The sequence below is a fragment of the Bufo gargarizans genome, chromosome 3, assembly GCF_014858855.1.
Source record: "Bufo gargarizans isolate SCDJY-AF-19 chromosome 3, ASM1485885v1, whole genome shotgun sequence".
NCBI classification, from domain to species: domain Eukaryota; kingdom Metazoa; phylum Chordata; class Amphibia; order Anura; family Bufonidae; genus Bufo; species Bufo gargarizans.
The window spans coordinates 353,206,075-353,218,738 of NC_058082.1; the positions used below are offsets into that span (position 1 = coordinate 353,206,075).

General features: G+C 39.3%; 1 protein-coding gene across 1 annotated transcript in view; it reads left to right on the top strand.

The window, feature by feature from the left end:
- Positions 1-12,664, top strand: part of LOC122931584 (disks large-associated protein 3-like) — a 140,280-nt gene that overhangs the window by 39,184 nt on the left and 88,432 nt on the right. The window contains exon 4 of the mRNA XM_044285658.1: positions 7,751-8,178. Coding sequence (XP_044141593.1) covers positions 7,751-8,178 — 428 coding nt within the window. The remainder of the gene's footprint in view (positions 1-7,750; positions 8,179-12,664) is intronic.

Here is a 12,664-nt window from a genome sequence, read left to right on the forward strand (position 1 = left end):
TAATCCCTTTGCTCTGCAGTTGGCAAAGGCCTCTACATAACCTTGGCGCTTGCTGCTGCCGGCCATGCCATGCCCCTTTTTCTGCCACTTTGGGATAAAGTCACAGATTTTGCTGCTAAAAAATCTGCAACCTAAATAAGCCAAAAAGTGGCATATAGCACATAATAAATGACTGTCATATTTTATGTTGAGTACAACTGCCACTATACAGTCACTGTATCATGGTAATATTGGCCTTTCTATACTGATTTTTATTCAGTAACAGTATGGTGGTATTATTGAGTCACTATTGAGTGGTAATGGTATAATTTTCATGATGTGTCGACATTATTTGGGTCTAGTATAGTGGAATTATTCGTAATATTGTGCTTTGTATAATAAATGTGAGTATAGTATACACTGTAGTGTGTGACTATGTTGTTGGTGCGATATTTCAGAATGTGGGACCTCGCTTCTATTTTTCCCAGGGCTATACTTTTTATAATACCAGCCGTGCATGTAATCACACGTAAGTCACATATACATGGGTATGTTTTATCCACAGTTAGGGCTCATGCACACAAACATATTGTCTTTCCGCTTTAGTTTTTTTTTTTTGCGGACCATATGCGGAACCATTCACTTCAATGGGGCTGTAGAAAATACGGAAGTTACTCTGTGTGCATTCCGTTTCCGTTTGTCCGCATGGCCGTTCCGCAAAAAAGTAGTGCATGTCCTATTAATGTCTGCAAATCACGGTCCGAGGCCCCATTCAAGTCAATGTGTTCGCAAAAAATACAGGACGCACACGGAACACATCCGTATGTCATCCGTATTTTGCGAATCTATACTGTAGAAATGCTATGCCAGCCCATATTGCTTATGTATTTGGTGATTAATATTACTGTTTCCGTTTCCGATCAGCAAAAAACAGATCAAATACGGATATGTTTTGTGCAATAACGGAACGGAAGAGGACTTAAATCAGAGAAAAAAATAACTCAGATACAGAACAATGGATCCATGAAAAACGGACCACAAAACAACAACAGTCGTGTGCATGAGCCCCTAAAAAGAGGAGAAAAAAAACCTATAATCTCATGAAATAATATGTTTAGCAGTAGCTTCAAAATGTGTTCTCCACACTGCACATGCCCTTTGTGGCTGTTTAGTTCAAATGTGCCCAATGTTTAGCAACATAATGTTCATTTTTGCTTCTTCTCAGGGAAGACTTTGCTCAGATGTTGGTGTTTCTTGCTGAATGCTTCCAGGCATAAGCCTACATAAAAAAAAAAAGAATATCAAGGTTATTAAAATGCTTTCAGTGGACTGAAAACTACACATTTCAGGATCATTTCCTTCTTAGTAGAGGGACATACAACATTTATTCCTGAAAATATACAGTACGTGCATAGTTTCCAGCTTGCAGAGCTTACATACAACTACTCAGAAAAAGTTAGGGATATTTGGCTTTCAGGTTAAATTTATGGAAAACATAAAAAGTTCATGCTAGAGCAAACTTATACAGTGATATTATATCATGAAAGTAGGATATTTAAGTAGAAGCATGCATGCAATTTCCTTTTCTCAAACAATTTATTGAAACAAAAGCCAACAACAGTGGTGGGTATACCCCCACAAAAATGTCAATATCTCAAAAACTTGTCATGTGAGCTTGAGCATCGATTACAGATTGACAACAATGTCTAATGCTGTTCACAAGTCGACTTATTGTCTGCTGAGGTATGGCATCCCACTCTTCTTGAAGAGCGGTCCTCAGGCCATTGAGGTTCTAGGGTACACAGAGTATGGACTTGTCACTGTACCATTCACAAAGTGTATGGCAGTTCTGTATTAACTAGACACACCTGCCCACACTGTAACACCACCACTACCAAAGGCTCGTCTGGTGACAACAGTGGCTGCTGCATAGTGTTCTCCTTGATGTCTCCAACATCGTTGGAGGCCATACTTCCTGATCAGTGTGAATCAACTTTCATCAGTAAACAACACTGAAGCCCACTGGTCCCTCGTCCAGCGTAGATGCTCCCTGGTCCATGCAAGACAATGATTCCTGTGGTCAGGTGCCCTTGCAGGTCATCTAACACGCAGACCACGCTTATGTAAACGGTTTTGAATAATCTGATGTGACACTTGGGTGCCTCTCACCTCCCTTAAACGCCTAACGCAGGATTGCGTTCTGGCGGCGGTCGATCTGTACCTCCTTGACGCGCGCGTTCAGAGGATCGGGAGGTAAACGAGTGCATCTACAGCCTGCCAGCGGCGATCATTCGCTGGCAGGCTGTAGATGTGATTTTTTTAACCCTTGAAAGGTATATCAGATGCTGTTTTGCTAACAGCATCTGATATACCTGCTACCTGGTCCTCTGGTGGTCCCTTTTGCTTGCTGGATCGACCACCAGAGGACACAGGCAGCTCTGTAAGTAGCACCAAACACCACTACACTACACCCCCACCCTCCTGTCACTTATTAACCCCTTATTAACCCCTGATCACCCCATGTAGACTCCCTGATCACCCCCCTGTCATTGATCACCCCCATGTAAGGCTCCACGGATCCACAAAACACATATGGACGTCTGAATGGAGCCTTACAGGGGAGTGATCAATGACAGGGGGTGATCACCCCATATAGACTCCCTAATCACTCCTCTGTCATTGATCACCCCCTGTAAGGCTCCATTCAGACATCCGTATGTGTTTTGCGGATCCGTGGATCCGCGGATCCGCAAAACACATACGGACGTCTGAATGAAGCCTTACAGGGGGTTCATCACCCCATATAGACTCCCTGATCACCCCCCTGTCATTGATCACCCCCCTGTAAGGCTCCATTCAGACGTTTGTATGTGTTTTGCAGAGCCACGGATCCACAAAACACATATGGACGTCTGAATGGAGCCTTACAGGGGAGTGATCAATGACAGGGGGTGATCACCCCATATAGACTCCCTGATCACCCCCCTGTCATTGATCACCCCCCTGTAAGGCTCCATTCAGACGTCCGCAAAACACGGACACCGCGGATCCGCAAAACGCGAACACCGGCAATGTGCTTTCCTCATTTTTAGGCTCTACAAAAAATGCAGTGTTCGCCCGATCAGTCCTGATCTTGTGCGCACACTTGCGTTGAGTCCGCCCCACCGCAGTGAAAGAAAGTATTTTTTTCTGATCACTGCAAAAACACTGTAAAATCGCTGCGGCGCTATAAAAAGATCACTTTTGAGGGGCACGGGGAGTCCATAGAAGAATTTTTTTTTTTGGCACACGTTAGCTGAAAATGTTTTTTTTTTCTCTTACAAAATCATTTTCCGCTAACTTGTGCCAAAAAAAAAAAATATTCTAGGAACTCACCATGCCCCTCACGGAATACCTTGGGGTGTCTTCTTTCCAAAACGGGGTCAAATGTGGGGTATTTATACTGCCCTGGCATTTTAGGGGCCCTAAAGCGTGAGAAGAAGTCTGGAATCCAAATGCCTAAAAATGCCCTCCTAAAAGGTACTCATTGGAATTTGGGCCCCTTTGCGTACCTAGGCTGCAAAAAAGTGTCACACATGTGGTATTGCCTTACTCAGGAGAAGTAGGGCAAAGTGTTTTGGGGTGTATTTTTACAAGACAACTTTTCCCATTTTTTTATACAAAGTTGTCATTTGACAGAGATATTTCTCTCACCCAGCATGGGTATATGTAAAAATACACCCCAAAACACATTGCCCTACTTCTTCTGAGTACGGTGATACCACATGTGTGACACTTTTTTGCAGCTTAGGTGCACAAAGGGGCCCAAATTCTAAAGAGTATCGATTTCACAGGGCATTTTTTTACGCATTTGGATTCCAAACTACTTCTCACGCTTTAGGTCCCCTAAAATGCCAGGGCAGTATAAATACCCCACAAGTGACCCCATTTTGGAAAGAAGACACCCCACGGTATTCCGTGAGGGGTATGGTGAGTTCATGTAAAATTAATTTTTTTTGTCACAAGTTAGTGGAATATGAGACTTTGTATGAAAAAAATAAAAAAATAAATCATTTTCCGCTAACTTGTGACAAAAAAATAAAAACTTCCATGAACTCACTATGCCCATCAGCGAATACCTTAGGTTGTCTACTTTCCGAAATTGGGTCATTTGTGGGGTGTTTCTACTGTCTGGGCATTGTAGAACCTCAGGAAACATGACAGATGCTCAGAAAGTCAAAGCTGCTTCAAAATGCTGAAATTCAAATTTTTGTACTATAGTTTGTAAACGCTATAACTTTTACCCAAACCAATAAATATACACTTATTGCATTTTTTTTAATCAAAGACATGTAGAACAATAAATTTAGAGAAAATTTTATATAGAAATGTAGTTTTATTTGAAAAATTTTACAACCGAAAGTGAAAAATGTCATTTTTTTGCAAAAATTTCGGTAAATTTCGATTAATATCAAAAAAAGTAAAAATGTCATCAGCAATGAAATACCACCAAATGAAAGCTCTATTAGTGAGAAGAAAAGGAGGCAAAATTAATTTGGGTGGTAAGTTGTATGACCGAGCAATAAACCGTGAAAGTAGTGTAGTGCAGAATTGTAAAAAGTGGTCTGGTCATTAAGGGGGTTTAAGCTAAGGGAGCTGAGGTGATTAAAGAGGTCCTTTCACTGATCCTGACATTGTGAACTAAGTATACAGAAATGGAGAGCGGCGCCCGGGGATCTCACTGCATTTTCTATTATCCCTGGGCGCTGCTCTGTTCTCCCGCTATGCCCTCCGGTATCTTTGGTCACTAAGTTATAGTAGGCGGAGATTTCGGTCACTAAGTTATAGTAGGCGGAGTCTGCCCTTGTTCTACTGTAGTGCTGGCCAATCGCAGCGCAGAGCTCACATTTCCTCCCAGGCTGTGAGGTTATTTCCTCCCAGGCTGTGAGCTCTGCGATGCGATTGGCCAGCGCTACAGCAGAACAAGGGCAGACTCTGCCTACTATAACTTAGTGACCGAAGATACCGGAGGGCATAGAAGGAGAACGGAGCGGCGCCCAGGGATAATAGTAAGTGCAGTGAGATCCCTGCTCTTACTGAGAGGAGATATACCAGAGAATCTGGAGAGCAGAGCCTATAACTATTGCAGTGCACTGTACAGCCCTGACCCCACTGGATCTTGAATATCCAAGTGTGACCTGATAAAAAAAAAAAAAAAAAGTGAAAAAAGTAAAAATAAATAAATAAAATTAAAATAAATAAAATTAAAATTAAAATAAATTGCCTTTTCCCTTATCTGCTCATTTATAATTGATAAAAAAATGAAAAAATAAAATAAACTACACCTCAGCTCCCCAAAAAATTTAAGAAAAAGTAATCAAAAAGTCCTACGTATCCCAAAATGATTTCAATAAAAACTACATCCTGTTCTGCAAAAAACAAGTCCTCACACAGCTACATGGGGACAATATTGAACTTAATAGAATGTACCAAAATGCATAACGTTCCGTTTGCTTGCGTTCCCATGCCGGACAGAAAAACACTTTAAGCAGCGTTTTTTGGTGCGTCAGGGGATGCGGAGCAAGACGGATTCGGCATGAAACACAATGTAAGTCAATGGTGTTACATTGGTGGAAAAATAAAAATGTTATGGTTATTAGTATATGGTGATGCAAAATATAATTTTTTTTAATACAAAAGAGATTTTATGCTGAACTGAAAAAGTAGTAAAACAAAAAAAAAAATATACATTTGATATCGTCATAACTGTATCAACCCACAGAATAAAATTATCACATACATACTGCATGACAAACCCCCATAAAAATAAATATAAAAAACAGAATTGCAATTTTTGCCCACCTCACCTCCCAAGAAATGGTATAAAAAGTGCTCATAAAGACATATGTACCCCAAAACTGCAAAAAACAAGCCCTCACACAGCTACATTGGTGAAAAAATTCCATGTTAGAAAATCCCAATTCTGCTCCTTCACTTCTGAACACTGCCGTGCCCCCAAACAGCAGTTTATGATTATATACATTTTGCCATATTCAGGAAAAAATGCATAACAAATTTTGGGGTGCATTTCTCCTGTTATGACTTGTGAAAATCAAAAATTTGGGGATAAAACAACTTTTTAATGGAAATAATATAATTTAATAACATTAATGTTATTAAATTATAATGTTATTATAATTTAATAACATTAATAACAAAATGATGCCAATATAAAGTAGACATATGGGGAACGTTAATAACTATTTTGCGAGAAATCACTATTTATCTTAAAATCAGAGAAATACAAATTTAGAAAATTACTAATTTTCTGTAAATTTTTGATTTTTTTTATACATAAAGGTAAAACATGTCAACTCAAATTCACCACTAACATGAAGTATGTGTTACTAGAAAACAGCCTTAGAATCGCTTACATCAGTAAAATAGCTCCAGAGTTATTATCAGATAAAGTGAAACATGTCGGATTTGAAAAATAGGGACCCAGCATTTGGTCCAAACTGGCTTTTGATTTTAGGGCTTAAATTCACAAATGAATACATACAGTATATTTAGATTCAGCCATGTTTTTCTGATGCAATGTTTGAAGCCAAAGCCAGAAGCAGAATAAAAATAGAGGTGAGGTAGTATATGTCCCTTATGCTTACGTCTGCCTTTTTGATCCACACCTGGATTTGGCTTCACAAACTGCAACAGTGATGGGCAAGTATACGTCACGTGACCGCTGCAGTCATCAGCAGTATACTATACTTGTACAACAGAGGATGATAGTAATTCTTGCACCATGTGTTGCATCAGTGGGACAGTGATGGTACAATCTCAGGAGTTTATGTCTCATTTAGGCCTCTTTCACACTACAGTATGTTGAATTCAGTGTTTTGCGTTCCGTTTTTCACGGATCCGTTGTTCCGTTTTTTTGCTTCCGTTGTGGTTCCGTTTCCGTTCCGTTGTTCCGTTCCGTTTTTCCGTATGGCAAATACAGTATACAGTAATTTCATATTAAAAATTGGGCTGGGCATAACATTTTCAATAGATGGTTCCGCAAAAAACGGAACGGATACGGAAGACATACGGATGCATTTCCGTATGTGTTCCGTTTTTTTTGCGGACCCATTGACTTGAATGGAGCCACGGACTGTGATTTGCGGCCAAATATAGGACATGTTCTATCTTTTCAACGGAACGGAAAAACGGAAATACGGAAACGGAATGCATACGGAACACATTCCGTTTTTTTGCGGAACCATTGAAATGAATGGTTCCGTATACGGACCGTATACGGAACGCAAAAAACGGACCGTATACGGAACGCAAAAAACTGTAGTGTGAAAGAGGCCTTAAGCTGAGACATCCTTTGGGGATCCTAGATATTTAACCCCTTGAGTGCCACAGTCTATTGTGACCACAGCAACTAAAGGTGTAAACCAAGGAAGGAAACTACCTTAGTCACCCCATGTGACCAGAGTTGTCATCATTAAGGCCCAATATGTGGCCACCAACATCTAATTTGGCCATTAGACCTTTCCTTACAAATTCCATGAGAAACTGCAAGAAAAATACTGTGGTACTGCTTATATATGAGTATGTGATGCCTTGTATCAACTCCAAACCATGGCACATGCCAATAAATTGGTAAACGGACAAGTGGGAACTGCATGGGTCTATATCACTCATCAAAGCAGCGTAGCTACAATCAATGGTATGTGCTAAGAAAAGTCTTATGGTCTTTTCTAAAATCATATAACTTATTTCTGTTTAATTGATCTTTTTACAGGAGGTCAAGGTTTAAACGCTCTAACAGCGTGACTGCCGGAGTTCAGGCTGATTTGGAGCTTGAAGGCTTCCCTGGACTGACTGTTCCCACAGAAGACAAAGGCCTGCAGTTTGGACGCTCCTTTCAGCGACACTCCTCTGAGCCTTCAGACACCAGCCAGCAGTACTCAGTGTATAAGACAGTTCATACTCAAGGCCAATGGGCATATAGAGAGGACTATCAAATGCAGTATGATACAGGAGAAGAATCTCGTCAGGAGTCTTGGATGGACAGAGGCACTCGGAGTCTCCCAGACTCTGGAAGAGCTTCTCCATGTCACAGGGATGGAGAGTGGTTCATTAAGATGTTGCAGGCTGAGGTGGAAAGGATGGAAGGATGGTGTCAGCAGATGGAGAGAGAGGCAGAAGAATATGATCTACCAGAAGAAAGTAAGTAGCAACCTGTCTTTTACCTTAAAATATTTAAGGTCAAATTAGCTTTTTTTATGTCACTCACTAAATTTGAAAAATAATGTAACTAAAGAAATTACTAAGGAGATATCATTTAGGCCAAACTTTTTTCAAGAAAATTGTGTGAAATGAAGAAAACGTTGGCACAAATTTATCTACTCATATTAGGTCTAATTTTGATTTTCAAACCATTCAAAATGTGGCAAATTTAGTAATGGCTATGGGCAATTTCATGAATTTGTCAAGAGTTATTCCAGATTTTCCAGCTCATTTACTTAGTAAATGATGGGCATTAACCCCTTCAGGACCCTGCCATATTTCACCTTAAGAACCAGGCCATTTTTTGCTAATCTGTGTCACTTTATGTGGTGATAACTTTAAATCGCTTTTACTTTTCCAGGCCATTCTGAGATTGTTTTCTCATTACATATTGTACTGCATAAAAGTGGTAAAGTTAAGTTAAAAAAAATTATTTATAAAAAAATACCAAATTTACCAATATTTAGAAAAATTTGCAAATTTCCAAATTTACATTTCTCTACTTTTATAATAAATAGTAATACCTACCTCCAAAAATAGTTATTACTTTACATTCCCCATATGTCTACTTCATATTTGGATCATTTTGTGAATGGTATTTTTTTGGGGGGAGAGGTTAGAAGGCTTAGAAGTGTAGAAGCAAATCTTGAAATTTTTCAGAAAATTTCCAAAACCCACTTTTTAAAGCTCAGTTCTGGTCTGAAGTCACTTTGTGAGGCTTACATAATAGAAACCACCCAAACATGACCCCATTTTAGAAACTACACCCCTCAAGGTATTCAAAACTGATTTAAAAATTTTTGTTAACCCTTTAGGTGTTCCACAAAAATGTATGGAAAATGGAGATTAAATTTAGAATTTAACTTTTTTGGCAGATTTTTTATTTTAATCAATTTTTTCCAGTTACAAAGCATAGGTTAACAGCCAAACAAAACTCAATATTTATGGCCCTGATTTTGTAGTTTACAGAAAAAAAACATATGTGGTTGCAAACTGCTGTACGGGCACACGGCATTGCGCAGAATGAAAGGAATGCCATATGGCTTTTGTAAAGCAGATTTCATTGGCATAATTATCATTGTCCCATTTGAAGCCTCCCTGATGCACCCCTAGAGTTGAAACTCCAAAAAAGTGACCCCATTTTAGAAGCTACACCCCTCAAGGTATTCAAAACTGATTTTGCAAAGTTTTTTTTAACCCTTTAGGTGTTCCACAAGAATTAATAGAAAATGAAGACGAAATTTCAGACTTTTTTTATGGCAGATCTTCCATTTTAATCAATTTTTTCCAGTTACAAAACAAAGGTTAACAGCCAAACAAATCTCAATATTTATGACCCTGCTTCTGTAGTTTACATAAACACCCCATATGTGGTCGTAAACTGCTATATGGGCACACTGCATTGCGCAGAAGGAAAGGAACACCATATGGTTTTTGGAAAGCAGATTTCACTGGGATAATTTTAAGCTGCCATGTCACATTTGAAGACCCCCCCAGATGCACCCCTAGAGTAGAAACTCCAAAAAAGTGACCCCATTTTAAAAACTACAGGATAAGGTGGCAGTTTTGTTGGTACTATTTTAGGGTATATATGATTTTTGGTTGCTCTATATTACACTTTTTGTGAGGCAAGGTAACAAAATATAGCTGTTTTGGCACAGTTTTTATTTGAAAGGTTAGATCATGTGGTATTTTTATAGAGCAGGTTGTTATGGACGTGACAATACCAAACATGACTAGTTATTTTTTGTTTTTTTGTTTCAGTTTTAGTGTCTCCACATTCTGAAAGCCATAGTTTTTTTTTATTGTTTTGGGCAACTGTCTTGTGTACGGGCTTTTTTTGGGGTATGAGATGATGGTTTGATTGGTACTATTTTAGGGTGCATATGACTTTTTGATCGCTTGGTATTACACTTTTTATGATGTAAGGTGACATAGACAATGGCTTTTTTTACACACTTTACATTTAATTTTATTACAGTGTTTTTATGTAAGTTTTAGACAATGATATTATTTTTTAAACAAAAAAAATGTTTTAGTATCTCCATAGTCTGAGAGCCATAGTTCTTTTTATTTTTTGGATGATTGTCTTGGCTAGGGGCTCATTTTATGTGGGATGAGGTGACAGGTTGGTACTATTTTTGGGGGCATACGCCTTTTTGATTGCTTGGTGTTGCACTTTTAGTGATGTAAGGTGAGAAAAATATGTTTTTTTTTTAGAACAGTTTTTATTAATTTTTTTTACAATTTTTGTTTTTACTTTATTTTGGGAAAAGGACGCATTTTTTTTTTTACTAGAAACTTTTTTGTAAAACTTTATTATTTTTACTTTTTTTTCACTTTATTTTTTGTCCCACTTTGGGACTTCAACTTTTGGGGGTCTGATACCCTTTATAATGCTTTACAATACTTGTGTATTGTAAAGCACTGGCTGTAAGTGTATTACCAGTGTAATACACTTACAGCCTGCCTGGATCGCACAGGCTCTCCCGGTAGGCAGCCGTGATGCCTAAGTAAGGCATTGGGCTGCCTTCCATGCCATCGGGTCCCTGTCACAGCAGCGCGGGGACCCGATGGCAGCTCTGATTCCCGCATGGACAGCGCACGTGCCGTGGTTATTGCGGACCACGGCACATCAAGGGTTAATGCGCCGGCATCAGTGTTTTCACCGATGCCGGCGCATACAGCAGGGGTCCCTCTATCAGTGACTACCGGACCCCTGCTGCGGATCGGGCGGGCGCAGCTCCTCTACTGGTTAAGTCATTAAACATTTTCTAGAATTTAACAGAAACATTTACTGTGAATTCCAAATGTGATCAGTAGATGACAAGGTTGTTCTTTGATCTGAAAAGGTCACATTTGCACGTGTTCAAACATTTATTAGTCAGCTTTTCATTTGCATATCAGAGTGCCAAGTTTTGAGAGTATTAGGAATCTCTCAGGGTTGCATTGGAAAACAGTTGCCATGGATGTGTTTCTACATCAGAAAGTTTGCCCTAAGCTTTTACTCCCGGTCAATCAATTAGTTGGTTGAATATTTGAAGAAATACTAATGTTGAGAATGGAGAAATATTTTTATGACTATCCATTATGGCATTATCATTAATTGGTAAGCTAATATGAAATGAATAATAAACTGGATCACTATGAGTAGGAAATGTTTAATGTTTCCCCTGTTAAACCCTTGGTTTTTTTTACTTAGATTTGCATCTATAAATTCCGCACGTCCACATGCAGAAAATCCTATTTATTGGGACTAATCCATTTGCAGCTAACCCATAACGGCATCTACATGGAAACAACATCAAGAAATAAAGTATCCCTTCTTGATGCAGATTTCAAATTTGTGACAAAACATCTGCAAATTTATGAACAGCAACATAGATTCCCATTGCACACTGGGGTTTTACTTATGGAATATGGTCTGAAATCAGTATGGAATTACTGCCTTGTGAACTTACCCTTAGGGCTCATGCACATGACCGTATGTATTTTGCGGTCCGCAAAAAATGGATCCGCCAAAAATACGGATGATGTCAGTGTGCATTCCGTATTTTGTGTAACGGAACAGCTGGCCCCAAATAGAACAGTCCTATCCTTGTCTGTAATCAGGACGATAATAGGACATGTTCTATTTTTTTGCGGAATGGACATACAAACATACAGGAACGGAATGCACACCGAGTAACTTTTTTTTTTTTTGCGGACCCATTGAAATTAATGGTTTCGCATATGGTCCAAAAAAAACCCGGAATGGACACGAAAAGAAAATACGTTCGTGTGCATGAGCCCTTAGGAATAACTCATCTGGCTAGGGGCTCTTTCACACAAACGTGTACGCTCCGTGGCCGTATTGCGGACCATATTTGCGGATCTGCAATAAACAGGCGCCCTTCCATGGGAATTCCACATCACAGCATTTTGAATGGGTCAATAAATCCGGAGATGTGGAATGGTGCGGAACAAAAGCACAGAACTCAATTGATACATGCATTTGCCTATGCAATCTGCATTCCATAGGGATCTTCCAGAAGCTCTTTATTGATGATATATCTTTAGAATAGATCATTGGTATCAGAGTGACAGTTGTCTGACTGCTGGTCCACGATGTTTTCCCTTTTCTGGACAACATTCGCTGACAGTCAACAGGTAAACTATGTCTGTCTATTGCTCAATTTACTGATATGAACACATTACCTACATTTAATGTGGGCTGTAAAATGAAGATACTGACGATCACAATGACCTGTTAATGTACCACCAGCCTCAAAAAATCATGGACACTGGAAAAAGGTCCCCTATGTTTAAAGACTGTCCAAGAATTTCTGGACAGTTAGCAACCCTGCAGCAGACTGCCAATATTCTGTTTCAGGAGCTGTGGTGTTGGAACCTGCACTAGATCAGCACAGCTTTGTGCACTGTGTAG